Below are 12,122 nucleotides of genomic sequence, written 5' to 3'. Positions count from 1 at the left end.
GCCTTTCCACGAACCAACCAGGATTCTAGCCTACATGTGCTGTCCTTTGTGGACACAGTGACCTGTTCCCCTGGCTTATTCACCACAGCCACCATGTCCTGGTGATGGCCAAGTCTGCCTTCCCATCATAGGTCTTGTGATTGTTCAGAGAGGAGGCCCTGGGACAGCAGGAGCCAGGCTGTTTGCTGTGTTGACCGCAGCTGGTGCAGTGCAGTGAGCATCAGGTGAAAGAGCTCCGGTCCACAGGGCCACAGGCTCCCTCTTGTGGGGCCAGGGCAGCAGGTGCTTAGGGAAGGGCCCCTCCTAGATGTGGACAGAGGCTCAGCTCCTCTTAGAAATAACAGAGAAGTGGATGCTGTGTCACGGTGTCCTCCCTAGTTTGGGACAGTCGTGGATTGCAGGGACTGCTCTGGAGTGAACACACAGGGTAAGAAAGCAACAGGCTGCATAGAAGGGGGGAGGTGGGGGCAGAACAGGAGCCTGGAGGACACGGGACGTGACATGAGCATGGAGAAGTCAGGGCTCATTGAGGTAAAAATGACCCGGCCCCTGGCGTGTCAGTCTTGCATAAAGGGATGCCCCGAGCAGGAAGCTTGGCAGGAAGGTGTGCACCTGAGGATGCGACGTGCTTGCTTTTCCACTTAGCCTTAACAAACTTTTATTAACTTTGTAGAGTGTTAAGATGTTTCTGAAGGCAATGGCCTCAGGAAGCAGAGCTGACACTGCTGGGTTGGGGATGATGCTCCAGCAGCATTGTAATTGAGGGAACATCTAATTACTGATATGCTTTTTAAGAGCTGTTGAAAGAAAACGAGCCTGCTTCTCATCAGCATCCCCCAGCCCCTCACCAAACAGAGAAGTCTGGAGGAGTAAGGAGCTTTGGCCCTGTGGGTCCTGCATGGGCAGGTGAGGTGTGCAGCCCTTGCTCGTGGGACAGCCTGTTTGCGGCTTGTGGAGGAGGAGGACTGATGTCCTAGAGTTTCCTGGTTATTTGGAAATGTGTATGGAAATGTGTATGTGGAGAGGCATAAACTTGGACCTGATCGCCGGGGTGTGTAGAAATTTGGACTTCGCCTTCTTGGCCTGCAGCCTTAGACCCGCCACAGAATGTTTGCGAGCATCCTTGGCAAGAGGGAGCTTAACCCTGTTTATCAGGAAGAAGGAGCGTCTTGGTTTAAAATAGAGTGATGATAGCTAGTGAACAGGGAAGTGAATGAGGAGAGGCAGCCCCAGATGAGTAATGCAGGAGGCGTATGAATGGGAGTTAGCGAGCGTTCATTGATAAATGTAATGGCAGATGGTAAGTGACCACCCAGGAGACAGTACTCGGGAGAGACCCGATTGACTCTGTCATTGATTCCGGCCTAATGCATTTTTAATGGCTACCCAGATGCATTTCCTAATTGGTGATTACATCACTGTGTGTTCCAGAATAAAGCATGAATCATCCTCCAGTGATGAAGAGCACGCAGCTGCCAAGCCATCAAGTGCAAGCCACCTCCCTCTGTTGTCCAATGTCAGCTACAGGAAGACCCTCCGGCTCACTTCAGAGCAGCTGGTGAGTGTCTTGTTCTCTCGCCGTCTTTGTGGGCGCTGGCTGAGGCGTGGCCACCCAGACTCCGCGGCCTGGTGGTCCGGGTGCCCCAACCTCAGCACCTGGCCAGGCCGGCCCCTCAGCCTCGCTTCGCCATTGTGGCCCTAGAGGCTCCTGTTTTCAAGTGTTGGAGGAGGGCAGCCTGATGAAGCTAATGCATCCTTAGATGTAAATGACTGATAGACCCGAGTCTCCCAGGCTTTTTCCATTTTTAGAGAGATTTGTTAATGAGAGCACATCTCCTAAGTTGGGGGAGATTAAGCACTTGCAATGGGGTTTAGGGAGTTGCAGGTGGCCGGGGCCACCATGGTCACAGAGTCTTCTTCCGAGGGGGTATATCACCAATTTTGGTCAGACCCTTCTTTCCCTGGACCATGAACAGTCAGTGAGCAAGTATCTTCTTTGCTTTCATCCTAAGAATCAGTGAGGGGCCGGGGTAAGCTGTGATGACATTTCACAGGAAGAGGTCAGGGCCAGACCCCCACTAACACCACCAAGGCCCCGTCTCAGTGCCGCTGCATGGCACCTGGCTCAGGCCAGCGATGCCGGGGGGACCTGGAGTCAGGCAGCCAGCTGGCAGGCCCTGTTGGGTCCCAGCGACAGGATGCAAACCCGCCCAAAGGTAATTTGCTTTCCCGATCTGCTGTGAATTCCTCGGGTCTGCGGTTACTCAAGGAAACAGACCTCCATGCCTGGCTTTGTGCCCCCCGTTGTGGTCCGTCATATTTATTCATGGTGTAGTGTGTCCCGCGCCGAAGGTGGAGTTACTGTGGCAAGCCTGCCGGCCTGTCCCCCCACCCTGCAGGGAGTGGGCGAGCCGCCTTCCGGGGGCACCCCGTGGGGACAGCTGGGGTTCAGCCTGGCTGATCCTGGAAAGAACCATCCTCATCTGGAGGCAGAATGATGCAGAGGCCCAGGGCAGTGAGCGGGAACAATGACCCTGACCTAGCGTCTGGTGGAACAGAAGCCCGGTGGCCCTCGATCTGGGCCTTCCCCTATAGTGGACATGTGGCTCGTGTTTTTCAGAAAAGCTTAAAGCTGAAGAATGGCCCGAACGACGTGGTGTTCAGCGTGACCACACAGTACCAAGGCACCTGTCGCTGCGAGGGCACCATCTACCTGTGGAACTGGGACGATAAAGTCATCATCTCCGACATCGATGGGACCATCACTAGGTGGGTGTGGCTGCCTCGGGGCTGTGGGCGAGTTCGCCTTCCTTGTGGGGCCGCAGGGCTCCTGTGGTTGGGCTCGTGGTGCGGCCGTGGAATCTTCCATCCTGGCCTCAGCAGCCGTAGTGCTGAGGGGCGAGGGGCGAGGGGCTTGCTTCCCTCGTGCCCTTGCTCACGTGGATGCTCCCCAAGGGCGACTTCCTGAATGGCCTCTTCACTTTGATTTTGCAAGTCACAGACTTGATACGTAGTCAGGGAGAAGGTGCCCCCTTGTGTGGAAACCTAGCCCTCCGTGAACATTCTCTCATTACTGTCTTTCTGTCCAGCAAGTGAGTCGGGGGCTTGTTGCACATTTTATGAGGTATTTCTGGTCCCGTGAATCAGAGTGGGCTTTCCCCCCTTTTGTCATGCCCCTTTTAATGCGTTCTTTCTCAATTCTGTCTTTATTTAGATCAGATACTCTTGGCCACATTCTGCCCACCCTGGGGAAGGATTGGACCCACCAGGGCATCGCGAAGCTGTACCACAAAGTGAGCCAGTAAGTACTGGGTGCTTGCCCCTGCCTCCTGCACTCTGCGGGCGCACGACACCCTGAGCGCGGAGCCTGGACACTGAGCGTGGGGGCAGTGTCCATGGGGTGTGGAGGACACTGTGGGTCCTCATCCTGCCAACTCCCTCAAATTCAAAAGAGGAAGTGATAGAAGTCTCCAGAATTGTTGGCCAAGGGAGGATGGCAGCGTTGGGGCGGGATTGAGATTCATTTCATACTGAGGCCCGTCTCCTCAGGTGAGGTGAGGTAGTGGTGCTCTGATGCCAAGCGATGTGGTTTGGGCTAAAAGGTACAGATTCCGGGCAGGTTTTGGCTGCAGTGCTCACCTTGTCCAGGGCCTGGGGGGTGGGCGCTCTGCTGTGTTGCTGCCGCTCAGGACAGCACCTGCTCTGGGGCCGCACCGGCTGCGCCTGGAGGTGGGCTAGGTCGTAAACTGCTGTCGTATGTCAGGCACCTCTCACCTTCACTTACTGGCTTTTCAGAGTTATTAGAAGAATTAATATCATGAGTTCACTCAGGAGTGCGTGGTCCACATGCCCGTCGCTGCTTACCGGAGGCAGGGCACCTTCCACCCCGGTCTGCTCAGCCCCACGGCCGTTGCGTTCACTCTGCCCTGTCTCCAGGGTCAGGGCCCGTCTAGGTCTCTCCCTTCCCACATTGGCTTGTCACTGTCTCCATCTTCCTGTGGACTCGGAGTCTCCCTCATGAGGGAAACCTCTCTTCCAACGCTTCTTGTTCTCCAGCCACTTGCGCTGGAAGGTGCCCTGGGCCAGCACAGGATAGCCCCACCTTTCCATGGCTGAGGAAGGTGAGGACTTATGTAGTGAGTGGAGGCCAGGTTGGAAAACCGGCCCTGTGGTTCCCAACCTCATCTGTCACCTCTGGCCCACGTAGGTGACAGTTTGGGGGGGCGATGGGCATGCAGAGCTCTGCAGGTAGTCTGTGAGCACAGATGAATGAAGTGAACTCTCCTGCTCCTCTTTCCCTCGCTTATCCAGCATTTATTGAGTGCCTGTTGTGTACCCGGCCCAGTGACAGGTACATGACATGTCAGGAAGCAGACACGGTCTCTGGCCTCCTGGACCTCACGTGGCAGTGGGGGCAGGGTGGCTGGATGGTGCCCCCATATCCTGGTGGGATTGAGAGCCTCCGATTTCTTAGATGCCTGGCTCATGGGTTCGACCTTACTTTCCAGATGTTCTCTTCCAAAAATGACAAAAGTAGTTCATGCTTCTTTAAAAAATTAAGAGAAATAAGAAAAATGAGAGAAACTTGAGAGTACGAAGGCTGTATCTTATTCCTCCCAGCCCTGCCACCAAGCTGATCCATTTCCCAGAAGTGGAGCCATCGTGAACAGTTTGGTTTTCTCTCCTGGTGTACTTAAAATCCACTTCTGTTCTCGCCATGCCCCCCACCGACACACACGTCCGCCTATGTTATTGAGTAATACGGCTTTCTGGTTCATTAGATGGAAGGTTTACCTCATTCTTCAGTGCTGCACACGTGGTACGATATGGATAAAGCGTGCTGTATTTCATTCGTCTTCTGTTGATGAACACAGGAGGGAGTTTCCAGTTTTTTTCACTATTTCCAAGGCTGATGTGCTAAGTGCTTCCATATAGTGTTTATTATGTATGATGAGCCTATAAATAAATGAAGAAGGCACAGGCACGTAGGGAGCGACTGCTATAAAGTGGATTCCCAGAAGTAGAATTGATGGTCAGAGGATGAGCACATTTGAAGGCCTGATCAATAGAACCAGATTGCCCTCTGTAAAGGTATGCCCAGTGTGCAGACCCGCGGACGGCGTGTGTGCAGGTCCCATTCCCCACAGCCTCACCACGGCTGACCTCTCGTTTAGAAGGATTAATCTACTGAGGAGCTGCCTGGACTTGCGTGACCCTGGAAATTGCATCTATTTTTAGTTGGAAGAAGCCCTCATGAGTCAGGATCCCAAGAAGCTCACAGCCTGAATCATTTTGGGCTTTGGAACAAACATCTACTCCTCTCCTTACTCTATATTAATTAAAAAAAGGGCACAGTTGCATTTTTCCCCCAGAAAAAGATATCTTTTTGGAAGGTAAAGTAGGGTAGCTTATTAGAGAACACCTGAGCATTCTTTGCTTTGATCAACGGGCGGAGGGTGAGTGAGGTCTGTCGGGGGCGGTCTGATGAGTGCAGAGTACCTCCTGTATTTTCATTTTGGTCTAGAGGAAGGAGCTTGACGTTTGTTCATTCACTGGGTTTGACGTGTGTCCTCAGTGGCACCAGACAGGCCAGTGATGTTCTGGACTTCTGGAGCAGTTGGAGCGTGCACACAGCTCGGCCGTGGCCTTCAGGCTCCCTGCCCTGCCTTCTGCTAGGCCCTTGTTTTCCGAGGTTCTCCCCAGACCTTGCTCTCATCCAGGCTGTATTCCACGCTCCACACTTTGTTTTCCCATCTTCCCACCTGTGTTCAAACGATGGCCTCTACCTGGCATGCCTGTACCTCTGATTTTTGCCTCCACATTTTTCAGCTTGTGGAGCCCTGGTCCTCTCGGTGCCTTCCCAGGCCAGAGCTGGTGACCCTGGGGCAGCTTTTACCTCCTTACTGACTCCCAGAATCTTGGCCTAGCTTGTTGGAGTGCAGGTCCAGGTGGGGCTCGCTGTGATGCTCCCGTGGCTGGCTGTGGGTAAGAATGAACCCCTGTCCTGGCAGTGCCCCACGTGCTTCCTCCTCCAGGGCCCTGGGTGGCTGCAGCAGGACAGGTGCAGGGACTCGGGGTCATTGCTTCAGCGTCCTCCCGTGACGGCCATAGGCCTAGGTAGAGAGATGTTTAGTGTGCTGGAGTGCTAGCAAGGTGATGCTGCTTACTGCAGGGTTTGGGGACGGATCACTCTGTCCTCACTCTGCTTTTTCTGAATTTAGGCTGCACTTAAATTTTAGGCACTGTGGTATTTATCTCGTGGAGAAGCCAGCCTTGCAGATAGCCTCTTGCCTGAAAACAATAGAAAATGAGGGCAATTTTGTTTTTATTTTTTTGCCAAATGTAATTACTTGTTTGAATACAGTTGGCTGTGAGAAATGATCTGTAGGGCTGATGGTCACCTTATTCATCCAGGGTAGAAAATACCTTGCTTGGTTATTGATTAAAAAGAAGGGGCGCCTGGGTGGCTCAGTCAGTTAGGTATCCGACTCTTGATTTCAGCTCTGGTCACTATCTCATGGTCGTGAGATAGAGCCCTACATCGGGCTCTGTGCTGAGCGTAGAGCCTGCTTGAGCCTCTCCCTCGCCCTCTCCCTCTGCCCCGGCCACCGCCTCACCTGCACTCTCTTAAAAATAAAACCAACTGTAGCAAATACAAGTGGAAGACATGAAACCCCTCTCTCGGGTTCAAATATGTTCAATAAGTAAAGGACTGTTTCCTAACATTTATTTTTTATTTTTTTATTTTTTTTGTTTCCTAACATTTAGATCATTGAGCCAGTGGGTCGTTTAGGGGCTAAACCTAGACAATAATTGCTCTGGTTTTCCACCTTATTTGATGCATGTTTTTATAATCACATAACTAAAAGTCAATGTAGTGAGAATGAACGCTGGATGGATGCATTTGTCCGTGGCCTGAAGACTGTGCCGTGTGAAGCCAGGATGCTGAGAACGGAAATCATCATTAGCAGACTTACTAGGATCTCTCTTCTGCCCACAGCATCGTTCTCTCTTCCACCTGAGGTCTTCTTAGGCAACTGCGCTCATTACTGCTGCCAGTAGGGATGGAAGGTCTTGATGGGGAGTGAGGGCCTGGGTTTTGAAGGACTTAGCTCACCCTGGATGCTTAGACCTCGTCCCCCACTCCCAGTGTTGGTTGCCTTATGTCTAACTTGGGAAAATGAGGCCAGGTGATCCCTGAGGACCCTGCCGGGCCCAGAGCACAGTGCTGTGGGTCGTGGGGTTGCGGTCACAGTGTGTGTGCTACCACCGGGTGAGCTTTTCCAAGCCAGGCCTCAGAACCCCAGGATTGAGAGGACTTTGATTGCAAACCCACTATGCAGCAGGGGCTGTTGTGGGTGCTGTACGGGCTGTGGGTGCCCCTCCCTCCGGGAGTTCGGGGTCCTGTAGAAGCAGATAGCACCCCTGTCAGGAGGTAGTGAGGGGTGTGCAGTGAGATGCAGCTTCTTATACAGATGTGAGGGAGAAGTTAATTCTGATGGGAGGGATGAGGAATCCAAGACAGTTTTAATGAGGAGGAGGCCCTGGAGCTGAGCCTTATTGGGTGAGCAGGGTTTGCAGAGAAGCACACTTGTCAAGGGCAAGGGTAAGAGGAGGTGGGGCTGAAAGGCGAGCCCGTGCACGGTGGGCGCCAAAGGGAAGCTCCGGGCAGGGGGCCTTGGAAGCTGGGCTGAGAACAAGTCTGAGTTTGGCATAGAGCTTCCATCCTCGAGGGAGCAGGCGACTATCCTTCCTCTGGGCCTGCAAATGGGGCTCCAGGACAACGGTGCTCCCAACCGAGGGCGATTTTGGCCTTCAGAGAGCACGGCAATGTCCGGAGATGTTTCTGGTTGTCGTGCCTGGGGCGTGTCATGGACACTTCACAGGTGGTCCAGGGATGCTGCTAGGTGCCCCGTGATGCGGCGCTGCTGGGCTTTCTGCCCTGCCCCCGAATAATGATTTATCCAGGCCAAGATGTCAGTCGTGGAGAAACTTCAGCCTAGGAGCTTATCTTGGCAAATAGCCCCAAAGATAATCCTTCCAAGCTATTTTAATATCTGCCTGGGCCAAGTGTTTTAAGAGAGATACAGAGACTGGGACAGATGGAGAAACCGTCAGTGCAAAGACTGGACGTGGAATGTTCTTTCCTTTTGGCTCTGGTATTTCCCCGAGTCCTGTTGCAGTTGCTGAGATGCTGGGGGTAAGTGTGATCCGTGTGTGTCGTACCTCTGCTCATGCTCTCTCCTCGGGCAGGCCTCATCCTTCCCTCCCGGGGAGCCCTCCGTTCCACCTTTGCTGTGACGGGTAGGTTTCCCCGAGTGCTCTGTTCCCGAAGGGAAGGGCTGTGCCAGGCCAGCCTGGGCCCAGCGAGGGAGTGCCCGCTGGCAGGGCGTCGACAAGAAGACACGTCCTGCGCCTCTGAGTGAGGGGTCTTACCCCCGAGGTGCTCCCTTGAGAGTATGCGTTGGTGACTTGGTGCCACTTGAGCACTAGATGGGAGCGCTTGGTATTTCAGATGGCTTTCATGGGGGCAAAGGCGCTGTCTCCAACAAGCATTTCCCCACCCCCGAGGACATCTTCAAGCTGATTTTCTAGCCAAGTTTAGTCATGGCCTTTGAAGCAGGATACTTGCACGGTGAGAACAAGGCAGTGGCCTAATCAAACCATGAGATGTATTTGAAAATCAGGTTTTGAATAAAATTAGCATCTCAAGCCCCTGCAGGTGGCAGCTTTTAGGATTTTGATGTGAAGAGCTCTATACAGAAATAGTGTTTTTTTTTTTTAAGATCGCATTAATTAGACAGCTAAAATACAAAGATGTTTAATTAAAAAGGTTGGTTGATTTTCAGATGCATCCCTGTATTCCAAACAAGCTGGTATTTCTGGATTCTCTTCATCTTAAAGTTTTCCTGTTTCCTAGTTTTAAGGAACATAGTAAGTGAGGGTAGAGACGCGTTCCTTGACCAGCGTAAAACATTCATGCAATAAGTTGGATGAGAAGTGGGTAGTTTGTATTCGCTCATGCAGCAAATATTCACTAAGTGTCTGTCACTTGCCAGCATGGTTTTTGGCACCAGGGTTACAGAAAGGATTGGGACAAAGCCCCCTGCCCTCCCTTGGGAGGCTTCTGGATTAATGAGAGATCAAACAGGGAACTATGCTATAATATTTGTGCTGAGTGCTGTTAGGAAAAACAAAGCAGAGCAAAGGTTTAGTGCCTGGATCCAGTCAGGGTAAGTGAGGGTGTGTTTTATGAAATAGAAGGGCAAGGGAAGGGCCCTCTGAGGAGGTGACATCGGAGCAGAGACCTAGGTGACAGGAGGGAGTGTGCGAGCCGGAGGTGTGGGGAACAGTGTTCCAGGCAGAAGGAACAGCATGTGCAGGTGCCCGGTGCAGGAATGAGCACGGTGCCTTGCTGGGCTGGCAGGGGCACCTTGCTGATAAGAGGGAGTGAGGGAGCAGGTGGGGCTGGCGGGAGGGACAGGGACAGGGTCTCGCTGGCCTTGTAGGTCATGGCAAAGAATTTGCATTATTTCTGAGAGACATAACGAGATTCTGGAGGGTTTTGAGCATGATGTGAGCGGGTTTTAAGTTTTCTTTCTGTGCACAGACTTGGCGTGGGGGGCCGGGAGCTGATTCAGGCTGCGGGAGTGGAGGGGGAGGCCCTGCCGCGGAGGTGTGGACGAGGGCTGTAGGGGTGGCAGGGAACTTGGGGGTGGTTTGGGGTCCTCTTTGGGGTGGAGTTGAGGGGGCCTGCTGGTGTGGTGGGGCTGGGTCAATGGTTGTGAGAAGTAGAAGCCCGGGTGGCCCTGAGTTTTGGCGGCTCACCTGGGCCAGCGGGAGTGTCACTTGCTGAGCGGGGAGGATGCGGCAGGAGCACCTGCATGTGGGTGGCGGCTACTGTCCTGTACGCCCTGAGTGACGGGGGTTTTGCAGCTGCACACACGGGCCTGGAGAGGAAGAGACGGGCCTGGGCCGGAAGTATACGTTTAGGAGACAGCCATGTATAGATGGTGTTTAAAAAACGTCTAGAGCATTTGATTTAGTCCAATATATTGAAACATGTAATCAACACAAAATTATTAATGAGACATATCATCTATTCTGTTTTTATAGTAAGTCTTTGAAATGTGGTACGTATTTTATGCTAATCACATCTCATTTTGGACACTAAGCTTTTAACCGTCAAAAAAAGTGAAATGTAGTCCTAATAAAGTAGAAGAGTTGTGTTTAACAGAAGAATGATCCCATGATGTGCTTTTCATGCCCAACACTGCCGACACCCAGTGCATGGGGCCGTCACAAGGGGCGATTCTGAAATTCCCTGTGGGGACCGATGGGCGTCCAACGATTCAGTTCAGTTCTGACTCCAACTACGCAGAGGTAGGCTAGACCCTACAGGGTAGGGGCTCAGGTCCACAGGACAGCTCCCACCTCAGACGCCAGCCGCAAGTAGAGGTCCCTGGCTTACCCCCACTTGGGCCCCACATGGCTTCAAATCAGGGGGCCCCACAACCCCCTGTCAGGTTTAATAATTTGCTATAATAGCTCACAGAACTTAGGAAAACACTCCGGTTTATTCTAGAGAATACGAATGAACAGCCAGATGGAAAGGTACACAGGGCAGAGATGGAAAGGTCTTGCCTCCATGAGGTCCGGGCTGTTTAGGGTTTTTGTGGAGGTTCATTATGTAGGCATGATTGATTAAATCATTGGCATTGGTGATTGAATTCAATCTCCAGCCCCTCTACCTCTCCCAGAATTTGTGTGTCTCTGTGTGTGTGTGTGGGGGGGGGCGCGCAGTGGGGCTGAAAGTTCCAACCCTCTGATTGCAGGTTGGTTCCTATGGCAACCAGCCCCCCTCCTAGGATCACCCCATTAGTAAAAACCCAGGTGTGGAGGAAGGGGCTTGTTGCGAATAATAAATGACCTGTCACTCAGGAAATTCCAAGGGTTTGGAAGCTCCATGCTGGGTTCCTGGGATCCGGGGATGAAGACCCCACGTATCTATTATATCGCAACATCACAAGTATCGTACACCAGTTTGGATGTGGCATTTAGAGCTTTCGGGAGGGGGTGGGATCCCCTGGGGAGCAAGGCAGGGAGAAGGACAGAGGCCCCAGGACTCCAAGCCTTACGCCCTGGGAGACAGAGCTGGGGGACCTGTGTGGGAAGCAGCCCAGGAGATGGTGGGTCCCCAAGGCCGAGGGACGGAGGTGTCCTGAGGGAAAGGGTGACCCCCCCTCTCTGTGCCAGGTGCTGCTGGGAAGTCTGTTCACTTGAGAACTGTGGCTTCATCGCAGGGACCTACGGGGCCAGCGAGGGAGGGGAGCAAGTGGGCTTGGAGCGGGTTGCCGAGGGTGAGATGTGCAGTCAATGCAGAGATGCGGCTCTTTGAAGGAGTTTTGCCGCCAAGGGAGCGGGGAGATGGGATTTGGTCTGCAGAGAGGGAAAACCTAAGAAGGGGGCTTTGGCCCTGGGGGCAGTGGTGGTTTTCGGAGGAGATGAGAGAGGGTGGAGTATATAGAACCTGCCTACGGGAATCCTCCAGCCGAGGGGGCACTGATGGTGCGTGGAAGGGGGTGGGCGGCCGGTGGCAGTGGGGCCCCGTGCAGGGTCGGGTGCAGGTAGGCTGGCCAGTTGGCCGAGAGCCTCAGTTTCTCGAGCAGTAGAGAGGAGGGAAAACACCCACGGAGCGAAGTTCCCACGAGGATCGAACCAAGTGAGGGAGGCGCATGTGCTTAGTAATAGGACAGTGAAACGCACTCAGGCTCTCAGTGCAAAAGAGTGTTTTCCAGAATGAGCCTTCTGCTGGGGTGCTGTTCTGCGTGGAACACCGAGGTCAGGGGTTGTGACACGCCACTGCTCTGTCTCTTTCAGAAACGGCTATAAGTTCCTGTACTGCTCCGCGCGGGCCATCGGGATGGCGGACATGACGAGGGGCTACCTGCACTGGGTGAACGAGCGGGGTACGGTGCTGCCCCAGGGGCCCCTGCTGCTCAGCCCCAGCAGTCTCTTCTCGGCCTTGCACAGGTAGGGCGCCGCGCTGTGGGCCTTCCCTGGGAGAGCCTCTCCACGTCTCCTGCCCCCACGGCCCTGCTCCGCGGGGGGGCACCTGACAG

At 53.4% G+C, this 12,122-nt stretch overlaps 1 protein-coding gene across 10 annotated transcripts in view; it reads left to right on the top strand.

Moving 5' to 3' along the window:
- The window catches only part of LPIN1 (lipin 1), a 131,503-nt gene that overhangs the window by 108,216 nt on the left and 11,165 nt on the right, over nucleotides 1-12,122 (top strand). For all 10 annotated transcript variants that reach the window (XM_072771046.1, XM_072771048.1, XM_072771051.1 and 7 more), the window contains 4 exons: nucleotides 1,432-1,558; nucleotides 2,621-2,769; nucleotides 3,215-3,301; nucleotides 11,881-12,033. In XM_072771046.1, the coding sequence (XP_072627147.1) occupies nucleotides 1,432-1,558; nucleotides 2,621-2,769; nucleotides 3,215-3,301; nucleotides 11,881-12,033 (516 nt within the window). The remainder of the gene's footprint in view (nucleotides 1-1,431; nucleotides 1,559-2,620; nucleotides 2,770-3,214; nucleotides 3,302-11,880; nucleotides 12,034-12,122) is intronic.

The sequence above is a fragment of the Canis lupus genome, chromosome 12, assembly GCF_048164855.1.
Source record: "Canis lupus baileyi chromosome 12, mCanLup2.hap1, whole genome shotgun sequence".
Classification (NCBI taxonomy): Eukaryota; Metazoa; Chordata; class Mammalia; order Carnivora; family Canidae; genus Canis; species Canis lupus.
Note: the sequence above shows the minus strand (reverse complement) of the source record. Positions and strands in the feature narration are given on the sequence as shown.